Genomic DNA, 21,362 nt, shown 5'->3' with positions numbered 1-21,362 from the left:
ATTTTTTATTATAAAGCCCCAGAGTCCCCAGATTTTAATATCTTCACTGTTAGAGTCGTGAAGGGTTTGGAAGTTGGGCTGTTGCCCGAGGCTGGAATTTGATGGAGTGAGCAACTTGTCACTTGGAATATGATTTGTTTGCTCAAGGGAGGGAAGAAGAGCATGGGACAATCAGATGGGATTTGGGTGTGAAGAAGTGCAGGAATGCTTAGACTCCAGTGAGTAGCGGAGAGTTTTAAATCCTTCCTGACAACCCAGGTTGTTGGTTTTCTTCCTTTCTTTTTTTTTCATTAACTGATTTTGAAATGAACTGCCTTTGCGCTCAAGGCAGTTAAGAGCCTGGGACTGTCTTCTTCTCACTGAGTCTTTTAGTTGGAGGTCAAGCAATGGGCAAGCAATGGGACACGCTCTGTGGAGTCCAGCCTTCCTAGCGCATGCTGAACTTAATCCTGCCTCAGCACCTTTGCACTGTCTCCACCCAAGATGCCCACACAGTTGGTTTCTTTCAGCTCTCAGCATCAAGCCTTCCTCCCCAGAGTGGCCTTCTCGGCCACCCTTGAACTTTCTGCAACTACCAGCATTAGAAATATCAAATTATTCAATCCCATTTCTCATGTTCCAGTCAGAGTCTCTGGGAGCAGGGCTGGTCATTCTTGGCCAAGGAGATCTGCCAGGGGCCTAGGCTCCTAAACAATGGTGGGATCAGGCAGGAAGCAGGGAGATGGGGTGCAATACAGAGGGGTGAGGATTGAGGCAGAGGAGAGATTAAATCATGCCTGCACGCCAGTAGCTCACCTTCCGAGTAGACCATTTGTTATCCTTAACTATAGCCTTGAATTCCACAGGCTGGATCATTTAAAGGAGGTAAAAATGTTATTGTGTACTTTATATAATGGTCTCTAGGTAGCCTGAGCGTCTGGCCAATGATGGCATGTAGGAGAATGGGTTTGTTTTTTTCTTCTCCCTGTTCAAAAATTTGAAAGGCAGGAAAGTGTTTTAAAAGAGGACAAAGGACCGCCATGAAAGTAGGGAACAGAGCCTCTCTATCTGAAGAGGGAGCCAAAAGTAGAGAACAACGGCGGGGCTGGGGGGTGGGGTTATTATATTACACGACTCCTCCCATTTCTCCTCTCCCTGGGCTTTGTGCTGATTGGTTGATGGCTTGTGCACACAATGCTCTTGGCTCTCTGCACTGGTTGAGCAGGTACCCAGGACATTATGGAAAGAAGAAGCATTTGTGTGGGAACCCAAAGCATTATGGGAGCAAGAAGCTCCATGATGGAACCACTTGTTACCTGCTATGTGATAGGTCCACCACTTCTTTAATCCCTGTCTACTTCACGGTCCTCCTTTTAATTTCCCCTCCCTTTCTCCTGTTTGTGCTGTCAGTAGAGCTTTGTTTGAGTTGAGGCAATGGTGTGTATTTTTCTTATACGTCACTGTTGATCTAGTTTGCTGTGACTTAACATTTGGGTTGTAGCTTAGTTCAGGCTGATGTAAGGAAGTATAGAGACTGCTTAGAAACAACAGATATTTATTGCTCACAGTTCCAGAGGGCAGAAGTCTGGGATTGGAGCAGGACAGCAGCATGGTTTGGCCGTGGTGGGGTTTCTCTTTCATTGGCAGACAGTGGCCCCCCCCCCCAAACCCTGCAGCCTCTGGTGGTGAGAGACAGAGGGTGGGCTCTCTGGGCTCCCTTTTAATTCCTTATTTAATGTTCTTGACTATTCTGCATTTCCTGGGGTCCTGTTTATAAGAGTTGCTAATCTCACTTATGGCTGATCACCCCCCACAGCCCCAATTCTAACACCACCCCATGGGGGTTAGAATTTCCTCGTAGGAAATTTGGGGATACATTCAGTCTTTCCCAGTTGGCTCCAGCGTGGGGCTGATAAATGCCTGCTCTCGGCGTTTGCTAAGTTCTAGCGCTAGCGCTTGTCTAGGTTGGATGCGTGTGAGGTGCCGCTAGGGCACCTGGGGGGAGGGGAGGAATGGCTTAGCTGGGGCCATTTGCCTATTTTCCACTTGGAGATGCAGCAAACTGGGGTTGCACAAAGTTACACCCCAACCGGAATGGAGTGAGTTTGCTTCCTGTGGCGCAGGGCCCGGCGGGGAGGAAGGGAGGCGAAGACCCCACCGCGGGAGGATGAGAGCAGGGAAGGGCACTCAGCCACCCTGAGCGGGGACTCAGTCTGGGAACTGTAGCGGTGGGAGGCCCTGGCCGGTAATGAGTGTAGGTGGTTGCGCAAGAACGAGGCATCAGGGGAGAGAAATCCACCCACGGCCTCCGCCATCGCCAATGCTTAAATGTCAATATGGCTTAATTGGCTGCTCAGCCCACCCTGCCTCCAACCGCTGCTGGGCCAGCTTCAAAACACTCTGCCTTGGATGGGGGAGGGCAGCCTTGAGTCACAGGGGAGGGGGAGGGTGCCCTTGCTGACATTCTGGGCGACCTTGACAGGTGAATCAGACCATCCGTGAGTCAGCCCTCTGCCCTGGGAGGCTCACCGTCAGCAGGTGAAGAGCTAATCTTAGTCAAACAGCATGGGTGGTCACAGGTATTTTGAGGGGTATGAGAGTAGCAGGTGACTAGAGGCAGAGATGACAGAGATCATAGATAGACAGATGTATAACTGGAGCTTTCTGTATTTGCATGAGTGTGTGTGTGTGTGTGTGTGTGTGTGTGAGAGAGAGAGAGAGAGAGAGAGAGAGAGAGAGAGAGAGAGAGAGAGAGAGAGAGACACCACTTTATTGATCATTTATTTACTGCCTCTCATAATGGATGAGCCTTGCATGGAGTCTTTCTGCCTGGAGAGGAGCTATGTCTTTACATACTTGAGTTTACATACTGTTGGCCCCATTCTACAGATAATACCACTGAGGTTCAGTGAGGACAACTTACTCTCCCAGGGCCACACATCTAGTATATGACAGATCAGATCCTAGCACCATGGAGTCTGACTCTCAGCCCCTCATGATCCTGAGCAGTGTGCAGGAATGCATACTGGGTGCCAGGCACCCACTGTACAAACTTTATCCTCTCCAAATCCCCAAAGAAACGACAAGGCTAAGTCTCACTGGTTTCCTTCAGGAGGTGAGCAAAATGGGGCTCAGAGAGGTGAAGTAACCCAGCCAAAGGCACACAGGGAGCCGTGCTGGGATTCAGACACAGGAACTTGAATGTCAGCAAGGTCCAACAGTAACGCTCGGACTGAGAAGACCACGGTGAAACCAGAATTCACTCGTTCATTTACTCAGCCACTGTTTATTGCACGCCTGCTTTGTGTGTGCTGGCACTGAGCCTCCCAGGGGAGGACAGGACAGAGAGACGCGCAGGCAGCTAATGAGGAGGTGTTACTGTCTCTGCACGATGTCTTTTGTCATCCTGTCGTTCACCCTCAACCGCTGGTCCTCCTGATGAAGCCAATGAGGCTGAAAAACCCTTCTATCTAGACAGGTGTCTGATCCGGGCTGGTTTTATTGGTGTTTACACACCCCCTTCTGAAGGATTGAGTGTATCATTTGCCGATGGTACTTGGCCCCTGTCAGCCGAAGCTTGGCTGGTCTGCTGTCGTCACTGTCCCTGTTCTCAGGGGACCCCTGGCAAGTGCCAGCAGCTGCCCCTAGTGCTCGCTGAGTGGGGTCAGGGGACACAGAGATTGTCAGTGTGTGCGTGACTTTCTGCCTGCGACACCCTGGGTGGGCGGGAAATGGGTAGGTTCAGTGGCAATCCTTAAAGAATCTACAAGAACTTTTTTTCCAGATCTTCACACACACCCCAGAACCAGCTCCAGTGTCCAGCCCAGCTCCTGATCATGAGCTCCAGTGGCAAGTGACATCCATCATGTGTGACCTCTCATAACTGTGGTCACCTTCTTCATGACTGCTGATCGCTTCCAGAAATGACCTTGACTTTTTACTTTGCAGCCTCTGTAAGGGTCGGACGCTCTACTCGGTGGTGAGGGACGCCAAGATTGTCCTGGATGTCAACAAAACCAGGCAGATTGCTCAGGAGATCGTGAAGGTATTTGGGGACACCCCCTCCTCCTGAACCTCAGAAAGACCTCCCCCCAGCCCCTCCTGAGAAACCCCACAGGTTTGAGACTGTGAGACTCATGGTCTCATCCCCCACTTAAAAAGCACTAGGTGTCATGTGCAAAAGAGTTCTTCAGATGCCGCATTTGGCAATTCTCTCCAGCCTATTGGTCTGCATCCATGCTCCCGTCTGAGGGCTGGCAGGTGCAGAGCCATGGCCAAGGCCCCTTGGTTCCTGATCCATTATCTGAGTCCTTGGAATTCCCCAAAGCGCAAGCCATCTCTCCTCCCCGCTGCAGCTGGAGAAACAAATCCTTGGGTGTTGTTTATATTCAGGCAAAAAAGGAACATCCTGCGATTCCCAGCAGGCATCTTACTTGCCACTGGAAGCGTTAGTCCCGCAAAGAAGCAATTAAAAAAATGGGACTTGCTCATGAAGGCAAAAATAAGTTTCTGCACATCTGCCTTTGGCTTGGATCTCTGGTAGACTCTCCTGTGGGCTCTTCTGGGCTCTCGCAAACCTTCTCCTGAAAACCTAGGTGCATGCTTTAGGGGTGCCAGCTGAATAAAGAAGGGGGCTCCATCTCTGAAGGGGAGTGGGAGCGATGGCAGAAGAGAGTCCCTTTTCTCTGAGAACGTCACTCCCCCATTGTCCCTGTTCATCCCACGGCTGTGTCTTGTTTGGGGAACAGACCAATCAAGAGGAGATGGCTTTGCAGTGGTCTATGGGAGGAGGGGGGTGCAGGGGGGAGCTGGGTCTCGCTTGCTGCGCCTCCTTCCATCCCATCTCCAGACTCCAGGGACCAGACCGGACCGACCCCAGGCTCATCTGCCTCATAGCAGAAGTCGGGGTGGCAGCTGGTGCTAGGGTGTCCTGTGACCGCTCTCCTCTGCTTCCTGCAGGGAATGGGCTACCTGCACGCCAAGGGCATCCTCCACAAGGACCTCAAGTCAAAGAACGTCTTCTACGACAATGGCAAAGTGGTCATCACGGACTTCGGGCTCTTCAGCATTTCCGGGGTGCTGCAGGCTGGCAGGTGCGAGGGTGGGAGGAGGCGGGAGAGGCACCCAGTGATAGGGCGACCTCTCATGCGGCCTCCATGGCCCGCAGCTGAGTGGAGCCTCTGTCACTGGGCCGCGTTGGAAGGCTGGCATGCTTCCAGGTCATGCTTTGTTGCCCCTTGGTTTTGGATGGCACTGGGATTGGAACTCAGGACTCTGCGCTTGCTAGATAAGGGCTCTACCACTTGAGTTGCACCCTCAATGCTTTTTTTTGCTTTTTTTTTTTTTTTTTGTACTGGGTGTCATGATTTCGCCTGGGGTCAGCCTCAAACCGACATCCTTTTGATCTCTGCCTCCTGAGTAGCTGGCATTACAGTCTTACGCACTTAGTCCTATGGGGCTTGCTTGCCTGTTCTGTAAATGGCACCTTTTGGGGCAGGCATTGGGCACAGAGCACCCCCAAATCCTGCAAAGCTTTTGCCCTTAAGTTTGGTCCAAGGACTCTCCCCTTACTTGGGTCCTCACCTGGAAGGATGGGGTCACGCAAGAGCCCCTGCCCCACTTACCTCAGTCATCATTCATTCTAGCACCTCAGGAGTGCAGGCCGGAGAGCCAGGGTTTAGTGTGGGGCTGCGGCCCTGGGGCTCTGCCACTTACTACCTTGGACTTCCATCCAGATGCACAACTTAGGAACTTGAGCTTCCTGGATCTAAGAAAACAATGCCTGCCTCCTAGGGTCCTTGTAAGGATACAAAGGAACACGCTCGGCAAGCACCCAGCGCCACACCTCGTTCACTTCAAACGCCTGACAAATAGTAGCGCTGCGAGAGTTGTTATAATTAGCATTAATTTGCATATCCCTTCCTCAGTATCACCCAGAGAATGATTAACCAACCTTAAGTAATTAACTCTCTGAGGCAGTTAGCCCCAGAGCAAGCCGAATTAAGTTGACCATGTGAGAAACAGCTTGGTCCCTTATAAACAACCCATAATTCAGAGGCCCTGTCCTGCGACTTTTAATTTGGAGTGTGTGCTCGCACGCGCGTGCGCATTCTAAGCCCCTGTGTGTTTTCTTCTCGTCCTGTGGGTTAGGAGGAGTGTCCTGCTGCTGCAGGAACACAGCCTTTGGTTTCTCTCACTTCACTTGAACCCTCAGTTGCTTTGAAGAGCCCCTGAATTCTTTAAAGGACACCCTGGAGTCCTCACAGGGCGTTAGGGGTGGGACAGACAGCCCCACATACAGTAGGTAGTCAGCAGTAGCCTGGCATACAGTAGGCACTCAACAGTGGCTTGCGAGGGAGGAGGCAGCCAACAAAGCACTCAGATCCAGACATCTCAGCATACAGCTACTCGGCTGTCCTCAAGAAGATGTGTTGGTTAAGATGCAGCCCCACGGTGCCAGCTGCCCGTACGTGTGTAGCCTGTTATTAATCGTAATAATAGCCACAATGAAGATGATTCGTGTTGTCACTGGTGGGCCCGTCACCATGGAAACCGGACGCCCCGGTGTGTCTACCCCAGGCCTGGCTTCTGGTTTCTTCCTCCAGAGAAGTTGCCCACGCAGCCCCAGGCTGATGGTAATTGTGTGGCCTCCACTCCTCCTTGCGTCCTAGTGACATTCCCCTCCCTCCCCCCCCATGCCAGTCCTCTACTGACCCAGCAGGGCAGGGACAGCAGTGGAGGTGTGATGGTGGAAACTCACGTACATTGGGTAATTTGTTCTTGTGTCCACCACAGCTTCCCAAGCCACCATTCCCCATCAGCCTGGCCATGTACACCTGGAGAAGGCTAGTCTTTCCAATGCCCTCTTTCTTCCTTCCTTCCTTCCTTCCTTCCTTCCTTCTTTTGCCAATCATGGGGTCTGAACTCTGGGCCTGGATGCTGTTCCTCAGCTCTTCAGCTCAAGGCGAGCACTTTACCACTTGAACCACAGCGCCACTTCTGGCTTTTTCTGCTTATGTGGTGCTGAGGAATCCCAGGGTCTCATGCATGCAAAGCAAGCACTCTACCACTGAGCCACCTTCCCAACCCAATGCCCTCTTTCTTGGAGGACATTCTTATTGGGGGTCCTACCCTCAACTCCATTTCTGAGTCTTCAGGATAAAATGTGTATTATCTCTGTGTGTGCATAGGTGTGAATGCACACACATATAGACACAGATGTGTGTACACATATACACACACACAAGCTAACATCTATACTCACAAGCCAATCATGATGTGAGGATGTCACGCAACCCTGGCCACTAAAATAACCTTGTATAATAAGTGATCTCAGTCCTTTTGAGGGCTGACTGTGGTACAGACTAATGTGCCCATTTAACAGGCAGGAAAATAGAGGCATGGGTTGGTTAGAGGTTTCATAACTGGAAAGCAACCAGTGGGTCATCAAGCCCCAGCAGGTGCTCTAGTTCTAGAAGCAAGCATCTTCCAACCCTGCCCATTCTGGGGTTTGCTGTGGAGGGAGAGCTCAAGTTCTCTTCTAGAGAAGAATGTTTCTACCATGTTCCAAGAAGTGGTTACTGATGCTGAAACTCTAGATTTGAACCATACCCTTATTTTATATACATTAGGACAGAAACATCTCAACAGGGGCCATTTTCTCAGCCAGGGTCATGTGATGATGTCTGGAGATAAGTTTTACTTGTTGCAGCTAGAGTGGAAGGTGTGTTGGCATCTAGTGTGTAGAGACCAGAGACTGTTTCTAAGCATCACAGCAGAGAAATCATCCAAACTTAAATTTGTCAGTCATACCTAGGTTGAGAAGCCCTGGATTTCAACAGATTCATCATTGGTATGCACCTAATTGCATGGTTTTCTGTCCCTTCTGCCAGTGTGCTTTGGGCATGGAAATGTAAGGGGTAGACAAGTGGCCAGGTCCTGGGGTAGCACACCTGGAACATCCAAACAGGAAGGCTGAGATTACAGCAGTTACCAGCCATGTTCCCTTCCCACGGCTGCTGTTAGGGAATGTATCCGAATCACCGTATATCCAAATGGGCCTTCTGTGCTCTGAGACCACCTGGAGAGCACAATTCTGAAATGCACCAAGCCTCTCACCTCCCCCATTCCCAGCTAGTGAATGGGACAGCAGCACTGGACCCATCCTCCTCCCCCCTCCCCAGCTCTGGACTCCTGGAGGCTTCCTCCGAGTTCTTTCCTCTATTGATGTTTATGAATCTGTGGTCTGCCTGCAGGTGGACTTCAGGGAAGGCATGTGCAAGCATTTATCATTTTAACTGGGACATTTCAATACCACTTTCCACTTATGGCTGTGCAAAGAAGAGACTTACGAAAACATATTTAGGCAAGTGTCTCAGCACTAGGGAGGCTGAGACAAGGATCAGGGGTTTAAGGCCAATCTAGGCTCCATAGCAATTTCCAGACCAGCCTGAGCTACATAGTGAGAACTTGCCTCAGAAATCTAAGGGCAGAAGTATAGTTCTGTGGTAGAGTACTTGCCTAGCATGTAAAATACTTTTGGCATGATCCCTAGCATCACAAATAATAAACCATATTTAAGTTAAAATTCATATTTGGTTCATAATTGTCTAGATCTGATTGGGTTATGTAACTTGTTAACCACTAGCCACAAGTGGCCATGTATATTTAACTATAATTAAACTGTAATCAAGTCATAAGTTCTGTTCTTCAGTTATAGTAGTCATCATGCTGGATAGCCAGTGTGGTTAGGAGTGGCCATGTTGGACAGCCATGGTGAACCACCATATTAGACAGAGAGCAACTCTCATCTTGGACCACTCTACTCTGACAATGCCTTCAGGAAGATATCCAGATTGGACAGTCAGGGTTCTGGAATGTGAATGAGCACTCTTGAGGGGTCAGTATCATACCTCACGTAGGTCAGAAACCTACAAACTCTGGAAGCTTTGTAGAATGCAGCAGCCTCTGGACCCCACAGAAGACCTTCAGGGGAGCTGAGATACTACACGATCTCATTCTTGATCTACCCTGTGGTAACTGGCCCTTTCCTTCAATCAGCGAAAACCTCATGGAAGTTCTACTGAGCTGTTCATTGCAAGTGCCGAGCTCTGATTTGCTAAAGATTTGCCATATATAGAAGGGACCTGGGCTCCCTCCTCTTCTAAGAGTTTATTCTGAGGGACAATAATAGAGCTTGGTAAAGGGAGATAGTTGGTTTCTACCCAAAGATGTTCGTTGCAGTGTTGTTTATCATGAATAAAGGAAGAGCCAGCCAAGTCCTATCAGTAAGGAGTCAGCTGTATGCGTTTTAGCTCACAGGATGCATGGTGGTTCCATTTCTACTGGTGGTGGTCTTTAGAGTTCTAGAACCTAAGAGTTCTAGATGTGTAGGCCTGCCTTGGGCCTTGGAACTAGCCTCCCCTTCCTCGCCTTGTTCATATGGCTGAATCTTCTGTGTTGCTAGCTCTGAGTTCACCTTCAGGACGTTTCTTATCCTGGATGTCTTCACTGTTTAAAATTTTTCAGTAACACCACTGTTAGTATTTAATTCTTCTACCAAAGAGCAAAGGCCAGGGATCTTGCTAGTCTTGTTCATGGTTGTTTCAAAGACCAAGAAGCTAGTACATGAGTTTACTTTTAGGATTTTTAAGTGAATTGCAGCTTATGTGAGGTTTGTGTATGGGTATGTATTTCCTCAAGGAACAATGATTTAGTGTTTGCTGTGTCAATATCTTCTAATACCCGGAGACTTTGTACTATGGAACACAGCTATCACAAAGAAGAATTGACTGTAATGGTTGGCCGTGGGAGCCGGGGAGGTTTGAGTGCCCGGTGTTTCTCCCCGGGGCTTTCACTCCAGTTCTCTCTTCCTGCACTTTCCACTGGGTCTCAGCCTCAAGTTGAAGGTCAGGTAGAACCCAGTGGGGGAAAGCCAAAGCAGCAGAGGACTTGGAGGGGTTAGGATTAGGGCTCAGTCTGCGCTTTGATCTTCCAGGCGTGAGGACAAACTGCGCATCCAGAATGGCTGGCTGTGTCACCTGGCTCCGGAGATCATCCGCCAGCTGTCCCCTGACACAGAGGAGGACAAGCTTCCCTTCTCCAAGCACTCGGATGTCTTTGCACTCGGGTAGGTGGCCCGCCCTGGCCTTGGAGAGTCCAGCATGGGGCAGAGGGCATTCCCACCCCCCCACACACACTCTTGCCATGATTGTGGAAGGGCAGAGACACCTGAGAGGGGGAGAGGAGAGAGGCAGAAGAGATTTCTGAGTGAAAATAAGGGGATCTGAGTGGAGCATAGTAGGAAAAAAAATGACCCAAACATGCCTGTATGGCTGGTTTCTTACCGGTTATGTGGATACCCCACGTTACCTGAGTCATTCACTCATTCATTCATTAGCCCCCTGCTATGTGCCAGGACTGTTACAGAGGCTGGCTACAAATGTCATTCATGTATTGGTTAGCTGCTGCTGTATCACGAGTTTTCCCAAACTCAGCAGCCTGGAACAACATGGATCCTGTCTGTGCTCAGGGATGTGGGAATGGCTTCTGAGCTGTGACTCTGAGCTGGCCTGAGTCACTCAGGAGGTGACAGTTGAGGTGTATTGGAAGAGGGAGCTCACAGCGTGGTGGCAGGATCCCCCAGCCACTTGTGATGTGGTCTCAGGAGTTAAGTAGCATCGTTTCCACTCTTCTGGGACTTTCTCATTCAGTTTTGACTAACACGCACAATTACCCACATTTAGGAGAATTTTTACCCCTTTGTGCATTGTGTGCTGAGCAAGTCAGGGTGGCTCACACATCTTACACATCTTACACATCTTCCGTGTGGCAGAAACAGTCCAAATTGTCTCTTCAAGATACGTTCCACGGTAGGGGACACAGGGTGGTAAACCAAAATGTATTCTAGACTTCTACAGGGAGAAATACTGAAGAACTCATAGACCTATTTTCCACTCAGCACAGATTCCCTCCTCTGATCTTGTGTTATGGAGGACGATCTTTTTTGGCCAAAAGGAGATGAGGGCTATGCTGGGAATCACCACAACACTAGTGGAATTGAAAAGGATCCCATCTCCACCTCGAGTCTCTTCTAGGAGGAGATGACTCATAGGCCTAAGTTGAAAGTTGAATACGGATGGGGTAGAGTGAGCTGTTGGAGGAAGAAGGGATGTGCACAATGGTACACAAGGAGAAAAGCGCACGCTGTCCACGGTGAAGGAACACGTGAGGCGAGGGTCGTGGGGAGGAGGAAGCAGATGGATGGAGAGTTTAGGGGAAGGGAGGAAGGCGGTGGGTGGTAAGATGAGCGACTGAAGAGGGAAGCCAGTCAATCCTGAAAGCACTTCATGGCAGAATTGAGGAGATTTTATTTCATCTTCAAGGCACTAGGGAGCCCTTGATGGTTATGGAGCCAGAGATGGCTTCATCGTAATTAGAGTCCTAGTGCAATCAGGTCAATCTGACTGCTATGCAGAGAACAGAATGGAGGAGGACATCGGCGGGGGTGGGGGGGGCACTCCCTAGGGAGATTCTGGCCCCTACGGAGTCAGTGCCTGTGGGTATGGAGCTGAGACAGACTGAAGGACTTAAGGGACCGACATGTCAGCATTTGGTGATGGGCTGCACGTAGATGGCGTTCAGGTATCCACCACTACCTGAGCGGGTTAAGGATGAGGTCATCTACCAAGGTGGAGACCCTGGAGGTAAGACGGGGCTGCACAATGCTAGGGAGGCCAAAGAAGTCGAATTTAGACATGGACCGTGAGTCTCCATGCCTAGAGTCTAGGAAAGAGAAGTTGAGGCCTTGTCAGGAAATAAACCATGGCTATAACCACACGAGGGAATGACATCTTTGGAAGTAAAGGGTTAAGACGACTCTGAGACACAGCTGCGGGTTCAGGGCAGAAAACCCTGGTGTGGCTCACACCTGTGTATCTTAGCTACGCAGGAGGTAGCGAATGGGAGGGTTGGACTTCAAGGCCAGACTGTGGGAGGGGGGGAAGGGAGAATATTCAGCGAGATCCTATCTTAACCAGCGTATGGATGTGGAGTTGCACCCCACTAGAGGCAAGAGCAAGAGGGGGAAACATAGCAAAGCATTAATGGCCTGGAAGTGAGACTCACAAGGTAGAGCACCTGCCCAGCAAGGCCCTCTGTTCAAACCTCACAGCCAGAGGGCAGCCGGCAAGCGGTCTGTGCCCCGTTCTTTGAATGGCCACGCCAGTCCTTGCCTTATCTATGGGTAGATTCAAGGGCTGGGGACGCTGGCAGGGACAGTGGCAGTCCAGCAGATGTGTTCACTTAGACATGGCACCCCTGAGACATGTTAGATAGTTGCTCCATAGTACCTCATTGCCCCCCCCCCAGCCCCCGGGCGGTTCAAGATCAGAGTCCTTGACATCTGTCACTTAGGCCTCTTTTGAGCTGTCACTTGCCCTGATTAGTTAATGCCCAAATCTTTATCCAGTTAGATACCGTTCATCTGAAACTAAATTGCAGTAATTAAGCCGCTGTATTTTAGTATCAGTTTAGCAAAAGGGGGGGGGGGAAACATAATTAACAAAATGTACCAAAGTAAGTAATTGGTTTTCCACGAAGAGTTTTCATCTTTAGCAAAAAAAAAAAAAAAAAAAAAAAATGTCCTCTCAAAGTGGATTTCTCTTAAAAGTTGGTCTTGAAAGGAAGTTTTAATGAGGCTCTTATTTCTGACACTGTTGCTGTGCGAAGGCCCCGGCGCTCTTGGATTCCTGCCATTTAGGAGCATCCTGTTGCTTGGGAACCTGGAGCGCAGGGATGACTTAGGGGAAAAAAAGCCTTTCAGAAGTCTATTGAGTGTTGTGGAATTTCACCCTTTCTCAGCCAGAGCTGTGTGGTTCCCATTTTGAGTGGGTTGAGGGGAGACTGGGGTCCATTTGGCTCAGCCAGAGATCTCTCAGAGCTGAGCCCCAGACTCCAAACTCCAGCTGTTCACCTTGAACTCCATATGCCATGTCCACCCAGAGCCCTGCTGCTTTCAGCTCAAAGTCACAGTGAATCTCCTCCCCCACCCCGCAGGCCATGTAAAGGTTGGGGAGGGGGAAATCCCTCTGTCAGGCACTCAGCCCAGGAGAGAGCTCTGGCAAAGGGCCTAGTCTCCAGCACCCAGCACAGAGGTGCCTTAGCACACACCTCCCATCACCTGCTGGGGTGCGCCCCCAAAATCATCACTTCCTGTATGACAAAGGTGTCTGGCATCAAAGAAGGTATCCTGGGAAAGGCACGGTGTGGGAGACGTGGGGAAGCTTCAAGTGTGGTCCAGGGGGCAAATGTTAACCCCGCGAGGAAGAGACTAGGGAGAGGAGGAGAGGTCAGCCAGGAGCACAGCTGGGCAGGTGGCGCTGGCAGGGAAGGGACATGGGGTCACCAGGGACATCGCACATCACCTCCTTTTAACGTCTGCCAACAGCACGATCTGGTATGAACTCCACGCCAGGGAGTGGCCTTTCAAGACCCAGCCAGCAGAAGCCATCATCTGGCAGATGGGGACAGGAATGAAACCCAACCTCAGCCAGATTGGCTTGGGAAAAGAAATCTCGGTAAGTCCCTCCATCCTGCAGGGCCACAGGCAAGGGGAAAAGCAGGCATAGCCCCAGAAGGTTCCAGACAAAGTAAATAGCACCCACAGCCTTGTGAAGTTAGGGCCTGGGAGTGCCAGCAGTCTCTGCACTATGCCTGCAATTCCAGGTGCTTGCCACCAGGGGCGCACTAACACCAAGCTGTACTGCATCTTAGCAGTGGACTTGGCTGAGTTCGGAACCAGCCAGTCTCTTTTCTTTCCTTCAAGAAATATTGATTAAAATATCAGAAATATGATTGGTTTTTTCACTTCATCTTCATCCCTATAATAATTTTAAGGCATTATCTAACTCTCAGAGCAAGGTAGACACAGAGAAGCCTGATTATAAATTAATAACTTTCCTCTTAGGCACAGCGGGACGAATCCTCTCTTTTGATCAAAAGATAAGTCAGAGGAGCAGTAATGACCTGGCGTGTCTGTCAGGATTACCTGCCTGCAGGTTTCCTCTCGGGTGAGGACTACAAAAAAGTAACTTTCCTCCTCTGTGACTTTGAAGGTTACTGACATCTTTAGGGTGTAGCAAGAGACTTCAGCATTTCCTTCTACCCCTCACTTTTTGTTTTTTGAGAAAAATGCTGAGAAATACATTTGGAACTATTATTGATCTTGATGTTTGGTAGCATAGAGTCTACCTGGTTTATTGTATGGGCTCAGAAAGTAAGTTGGAAGAATGGATGAATTGATGGATGGATGGATGGATGGATGGATGGATGGATGGATGGATGGATGGATAATGGTAGATAAAAATGAGTAAGTGAATTAATATGATTGGATGGTTTTATGAACTCTGATGGATGAATGGATGGATGGACATATGTATGAATGGACAGATGGATGGATAGAGGGAAGAATATATGGGTGGGTAGATGGATGATAGAAGAAAGATGAGTGAATTGCTATGGATGGATGGATGCTTTGCAGATGAACAGACGGATGGAGAGGTGAGTGGCTGGCACACGGATGAGTGGTAACAGAGAGATAAGCATGTGAGGCAGAAAGGTAGACAGACTGACAGACCCTCTGAGGTGCAAAGTGCCAGAACTTCAATGAGGAGCCAACAAAGTCGGCACGCATTTTAACCGCCACCCACTGGTGTCTGTAGGACATTCTTCTCTTCTGCTGGGCCTTCGAGCAGGAAGAGCGGCCCACCTTCACCAAGCTCATGGACATGCTGGAGAAACTGCCGAAGCGAAACCGCCGCCTGTCTCACCCTGGGCATTTCTGGAAGTCTGCAGAGTACGTTTCCTCTCCCCACAGCGCTGTCCACTGCCTTGCCCTGTGACCTTCAATACCATTGAGCTCCTCTCCCCTGCCTATGGGAGCCAGTCAGTCCCACCTGCGTCCCAGCCAGGTCTCTGTCCAGCGAGTCTGCTGTGGAGTTTGGACCTTGGAGGCTGCCTTCATGACTTAGCCCCTCTGTGAGGCTTGATAGCGTAGAGCTCTCCCTCAGCCCCAGCGGCCTGCCCATCACGGCCGCTCTTGGCTCCCAGCATTCCCCACTGGAAAGGTTCCCAGCTTCTGGCCTTTGGGACCTCTGCCGTCTTATGAAGGAGCTCCACACCCCTCTCCTTCCCTGTTGGGGTTGCAGATCTGGGTCTCCCCCGAGTGTAGCATCTTTCCCTGCGCCCCCTCCCAAACCCAGCCTCCAGACAATCCAGAAAGTGAGGCAGACAGGCTCTGGGGAGGCTGCCCAGGCGGGCCCTGGCTCCTGTGCCAGTTGGCTCATTATCAATGACCCCTGCCGTCCTAGGGGTCAGGAGGAGAAGATGGAGGTCAACGGAACAGAAGGACTTAAAGCTGTCTGGAGGGAAAAGAAGGCAGGGCCCTTCCTTCCTAGATTCCACCATGGAGCTGGGCTGGGGACACGGAGCAAGTGGTGATCTGGCATCATAAGACTTTAGACTCTGGAATTTCCCATTTATTCACTCATTCCTTCGTTCTTTTTATTATTATGGGACCTATGTGTATTGAACACATCTTGGGAGCCTCCATTCTAAGAGCTGGGAACAAACTAAATGAAGTCCTTTTTCTGCAGTGGGCAGCAAGCTTGTTTGCGCACGTGTTCACAAAATGCCTAGAGGCCGTATGCTTCCATTAGGAGAGCTCTGGGTTCAAAGATGCTTCCTGCTGTGCACCCCGGGACAAAGCACTGGACCTCTCTGAGCTCCCGAGCTCTCCCCTGAGAGGAACTGTCCTGCTCCATCTCAGGCTGTCCCCAGGTGTGAGTGAGTTGGGGATGTGCAGCATTTGTCACGTAGCAGGTCCTCGGGGGGCAGGGGCAGTCCACCTCAAGTCCTCCTAGAGCCACACAGACCGGCCGGGCCACCGGTGCGAGTCCTCTCACGGTGCTCCCTTCTCTCCACTCCAGGCTGTGACCTCGGCGCGGGGATGGTGCCAGCTGCCTCACTCCTGCGAGCCGCCTCTCCCTCCCGCTCTGCCCTCTGCCAGCCGAGGACGCCACAGCTCACCACAGAGGCCCACCCGGCCAGCCTGGGAGCACGCACGCCCCCACCCCAGACGTGTGCGCCCCCCGGGGAGACGGTGTCGCCGTGTGAGATGCGGGGGGCCGGGGTGGGGAGAAGAGAGCTGCAGGCTGCGCGTGGAGTGGGCCGTGGAGGCTGGGATGGGAGGCCGTGGAGGCTGGGATGGGAGGCCGGGGGGCCCCTCGGACGGGTCAGTGTGCGTGCGTCTGTCTCCATCTCCGCGTGGACTGGGTTTGTCTGTCCTCCTCCCAGCTGGACGGGGAGGAGCTTCACCGCCCTGCCGCAGGGCGCAGCGCCGCCGGCTCCTGGGAAGGCCGGGCAGACATCAGGACCCTGCGCGGGCTGGGTCAAGGCCACGGTCAAGGTCAAGGCGGGAGGGGGTGCTTCCTGTGGAAGCTTCTGTTTCCAGAGGCGCCACCCCCGGCCTGAAGTGGCAGGGGGTGCCCTTGCGTTCCACCCCCAAAGGGCAGCCCAACAGCCCCACATGTCTCCTGGGGGCCGCCCCCTGGGGACCCCAGTCCTGTCTCGTCTCCTGCCGTGTGAGAATGTCACCCCCCCCACCTCTCCGTACAGCTCGTTAGTATTTGTGACACTCCCTGAAGGCGAGGGCTTTGGGCGAGGGGGTTCTGGTACATTCTTTCCTCCTCCTAGGCGGATGCGGATCTGAGGGGCCCGTGGGGGGTCTCAGGCTGTGTCTGTGGCGCGGCAGGAGCCCCAGTGTGGAGGTGTGGGAGTGTGTGGAGCTGGCCGTTCTCTAGCCCGGTGCTGGGTCCCTGGGTGGCCTCTCTGTTAGGAGCCGGGGTCCCCTGGCCTGTGTGTGATTGCTCCGTGTCCCCTCTGCCTGTCCCCCGCCCTGCTCCCCGCCCGGGCTGGCAGACTGTCCTTGCTGAGGGTCGCTGAGAGAGACAGGTGAGGGGAGTCTTGCGTGGTTTGTCCCTGACCCCTTTGAGGGGACCTGACCCACCAGAGACATCTGCCCCCAGCACAGCCATGGCGCACAGGCGGCCGGGCCGCAGCGGGAGGCACAGGGCTGGTCTGTGGCCTCCTTAGAGGCCGGGACTCCATAGAGGCTGCCCGTTCTTGGTGGTCGTAATGAGACCTGGGAGCCACAAACCTACCAGAGCTGAGACTCAAAATCCAATGCAACGTGCAGGGTCTCCTGCACCCCGGCTACCGCCAGCTGCCCTGAGCTCTGGGCCCCCGCCTGCTTGGAAGCCAGGAAGAATGGTGGCAGTGACCCCAGAGCCAAGCCGGCCGTCCACAGCCCTCCGGTGTCACTCTCCACTTACCACCTGCAGAAGCGGGGCTCCAGGAGACACCCCCTTTCCCAGGCCATTCCTCCTCTTCATCTTCAGGGCCTGTGGCTCCCCGCACGTGGATCTTGGATACTTCCCTGGCGTGTCGGGAGCCCCGGAGCCCCAGCATTCTGGGGGCCGGCGTACGGAGCCTTGACTGCCCCGCAGCCCCCTCCTCAGACCAGCTCCGTGACCCTGGGCCGCGCTGGGCACAGCCTGGACTCTGCCCAGCTGCCCAGTGGGTGCCCGAGTCCAACCACTGGCTTCTCGAATCCTTCCAGAACCTCTCGGCTCAGTCGTGGGCCCTGGTACCAAGAGCGCACGCAGATGGGAAGAGCGGCCTCTCGCCTCGCCTTCCCCCTTCCAGGGTTCATCCAAGGCCCAGCCACGCCTTGGCAGGACCCAGGGGGGGCTGCCTCGGTGATTGTCCGTGGGTCCATCAGCATTGGGGTCGAGGGCAGGGCCTGGGGGCTCAGGGAGAGCCCTGTCACCTCCTCCTCTCTCCTCCATCTTTCTGACACGGGTTCACCTTCCAAGATCGCTAATGCTCGGGGTCTCCCTGCCTCTTCCCTGGCTTCGTAGTAGCCCCTTTTATAAAGTGCACACATTTAAATCTGAAACCCTTCCCCTCTGACGGGCCTCGGTGTGTGCACGGAGGACTCCCCAGAGGAGAATGTGTCCGCTCATTCTTGGGGAAAGAGAAGAGGCTTCGATTGTCCATCTAACCACTAGCCCGGCCCTCCGTGCGTCCAGGTGATCCATGCGAGTTCGTGTTGGTGTGTGGGTCCTTGTTGTGCTCCGGAAAGCATCGGCTTCTTGTTCAGTTTCACGGTCAGCAAAGCCATCTATATATCAAGACTTCCATGCAGGTAGTGCAGGGGTGAATCACCATAGAGAAGTTACTTCACCACCTTCGAGGGCCACGGCGTTGCGTGCTGGATTCTGTCTGCTCCTCCAGGTCAGGTGTTCTCCTGGCCTGGTGTGGGGCGGGCCATCCCCCCACCCCCACCCCCTCCACCAGAGGCATGCTAGAAACTCCATATCGCTCGGGTCCATCTTGTCCTTGGCTCCCTGTTCCTGATCAAAGGAAAGAATCTGATGGGGCACGAAGCTCCCGCTCCTGCTGTTTGTGTCCATCCTGGAGGACCACGCCTTGTGTGGTGTCCTGTCATGGTGACCCTCACAAGCCAGTGCCAGAAACCACACATGCACCAATCACACATGCACACACAACACACCCAGATCCCTCCCTCCCCTCCTGCAGCCTCTGTCCCCAGCTGGGCGTGGTCCCTGGACAGTCACCATCCAGAAGAATCCAGAGCTGGGGCTCACCAGCTCAGGCCTGGAAGCCTCAACCCGCTCTGCCAGATGGTTTCCTTAATACTTGATCTTTCATTGAGGGGGGGAAAGAATCAAAGGGAGACTAACTCCTAACTTGGGAAATAGGACTTGTTTCCTGTTAGTACACTGTCTTTTACTGGGACAGGCACTGTCCTTTAGGAACTGGCCAGCCCCAGGGGGACAGGTCTGACTGTGGGTAGGAGGGACTCTGGCATGGAAGGCTGCCATCATGAGACATCCATTGGGGCTGTCCGGGGAGAGTGCTCTCCTTGTCAGCAATGTCACCTCATGGCCGGCACCCCATCTTTGGTGCCCCATCAGATGCCAACCTAATGTTGGAATAAGGCCCCATCCTCTTGACCTAATTGGACCCCATCTCTTCGGAGGCCCATCTTCAAACGCAAGCATTGGCCTCGGCGTGAGGATTTGCAGCTCATCTCTGCTCTTCGCCGGCTGCTTCCTCACGTAAGGCTCACCGTGCAGTCCCCAGATAGCTCCTCTTGTCCCTGCCCCTTCTCTCCACATTGCGGAAGTCAGAAGCACAGTGCTGCGTGGCCCTGGGCCCTCCGAGCTGCAGGGGGTCTTCCTCCTCCCTTCACTTCCAGCGGGTTGGTGGCTGCTTCCTTCCAGTCCCTGCCTCTGGCCTCCCATGTGCCGGTCACCTCCAGTCTCTGTTGTCACGTGACCATCTCGTAAGGACACCAGTCGAGTTCTGGAGCCCACCTTAATTGCAACTCCTATTAACTAACCAGATACGCTGTGCTCTGGTCTGCGAGCCTCGTGCGGCCCTGAGGGCTTTGGGGCGGGGCTTCGGCGTAGCTGTTCTTTGGAGGGCAGATGCCCGTTCAGTCACCACTGTGTGTAACGTTTTCTGGCAGGGTTGGGGTGGTGCCACCCATGGCACCTTTCCAGAAGCTTCCTCAAGTGTGCTCAGAGCCCTGTCTGAAGGGGTGGGTGACTGCGCTCACAGGCCACGTCTGCCATCCACAGGGCTGTTTCCATTCCAGCCTCCGAGGTGGGGAGGGAGGAGTTCCAATCCCAGCATGGCCAAACAGAATGTGACTTCTGATTGCTCTGTGGCAGGTCTAGTGGATCCCCACTTCCACCCCTGTTCCTTGAAACACTTGTGACAGCGGGTTCTTCCTCTCCTTCCTCCCCCCCGCCCCCCCCCCCACGGCCCCAGACCGGGAGCTGAGGAGAGAGCCACACAGTGAATAGTAGATGTGAAATACAGCGCTGGGAAGAGACCCCCCCCCCCCCCCCGTGCTGAGGCTGTTTATGCCAGCCTGCTGTGCTGTTCCCATTAGAGTTTCTTCATTTTGAAAGTCTGATGATTGAAAACAAATCTTAGTTTTCTTTTCTGTCTGTTAAAAAAAAAAAAAAATGCAGCCGCTGGGCCAGTTCTTCCTGTTTAAAAATACCCTGACTCTCCCGCCCTAGAGGGGGGTGTGGGAAAGGCTGGTCCTGAGACACCAGGAGAAACAGCACATTTCTGAAGGAGATGGGGCTGAGAGGGCTTTCCAGGCTTTGAATGAACTGGTCCTGGTGGGTAGAGATGACCCGTGTGTTTCTTCCTCAGCCACTCATCTTGTCGGTGGTTTATTGAGCATCTACTACAGGCTAGACCTTGGGTATTTCTCGGGCAGTCAGTGTGGTCAAGGTAGGGCAGCTTCATCTCCATCTGCCGGAGCTGGCCTGGGAGGGGGCTGTGCGGCATGTCCTGGCTAGCATGGGACCCAGGCCACCGAGCACCTAGCATTGGATGAAGCACGGTCGGCATTGCGTGGGAAGTTGGCTTTTAGAATTGGGGTGGGGGAGCGTGTGGTAGTCAGCCAGGGGTGCTGTTCTCCCTTTCCCCAGCTGTGCCCAGGCTGAGCCATTGGCAATTTAAAAGGAATTGGCCCTGGGAGATTCTTGCCTTCCTCTGCCAGTCTCTTCTCTCCCTTGCTGCAAAGAATTCCATTCGCGTAGCTGTGTGTGTGAAATAGGTCCAAGAGAACTCGAGTGAATTGCAGCCACTGCTTCGTAGCGGGAACTGCACCAGCGCGCCATCCAGGACGGAGCTTGGCTGGCCTGGTCCTCTGCACAGTCGGAAGACACGCAAAGGCCCTCCTGGGCCCCTTCCTCCTCCCTCTCTGTGGCCCCAGGCTGCCCCCTGCCCAGAGCCCGCTTCCCGGCCCCTTGATGGAATTAAAAGGCCTCCCGGACTCCTCAGAACATCTTCCCCTGCTTTCAGAGCTCATGTCCACAGACAGGTCAGCAAGGAGCCTTCTCCATCCTGCCCCCAGATTGCCTTCCATGCGACCACCCAGCAGACCCGTGCGCCTCCTGCGCTGCTGGAAAAATGGCAGCAGGTGAGCAAGGAAAAGTGTGTGGCAGGAGGAGCAGCCTTAGACAGACCCGGAGACGTGAACTTCACGCCCACCGTATCTTCTTAGCATTGGGGCGCGAGGGGGAGACGACAGGAGAGCTGCCTGCGTGCCGGGCCCAGGATGGCCCCCCTCCCTTTCCGTCCCTCTCAGGTCCTGTGAGTCCCTGTGTGTCACTCATGGGGCTGCTTGAGGCTGGCCTCCTCAGCGCCCCTACCCAGCTCCTGACATTGCTTCTGTCCCCCGCTCACTTTGCCTCCTCTTGTGACACGTGTCT

General features: G+C 53.0%; 1 protein-coding gene across 4 annotated transcripts in view; it reads left to right on the top strand.

Annotated features, from left to right (window-relative positions):
• Positions 1-19,981, top strand: part of LOC138807776 (kinase suppressor of Ras 2) — a 200,803-nt gene extending 180,822 nt beyond the window's left edge. For all 4 annotated transcript variants that reach the window (XM_069993534.1, XM_069993533.1, XM_069993532.1 and 1 more), the window contains exons 15-20: positions 3,928-4,024; positions 4,939-5,072; positions 9,977-10,108; positions 13,427-13,556; positions 14,700-14,833; positions 15,966-19,981. In XM_069993534.1, coding sequence (XP_069849635.1) covers positions 3,928-4,024; positions 4,939-5,072; positions 9,977-10,108; positions 13,427-13,556; positions 14,700-14,833; positions 15,966-15,972 — 634 coding nt within the window. In that variant the 3' untranslated portion in view covers positions 15,973-19,981. The remainder of the gene's footprint in view (positions 1-3,927; positions 4,025-4,938; positions 5,073-9,976; positions 10,109-13,426; positions 13,557-14,699; positions 14,834-15,965) is intronic.
• Positions 19,982-21,362: the final 1,381 nt, after the last annotated feature.

The sequence above is a fragment of the Dipodomys merriami genome, unplaced genomic scaffold (assembly GCF_024711535.1).
Source record: "Dipodomys merriami isolate MVZ:Mamm:240054 unplaced genomic scaffold, mDipMer1.0.p SCAF_433, whole genome shotgun sequence".
Classification (NCBI taxonomy): domain Eukaryota; kingdom Metazoa; phylum Chordata; class Mammalia; order Rodentia; family Heteromyidae; genus Dipodomys; species Dipodomys merriami.
Note: the sequence above shows the minus strand (reverse complement) of the source record. Positions and strands in the feature narration are given on the sequence as shown.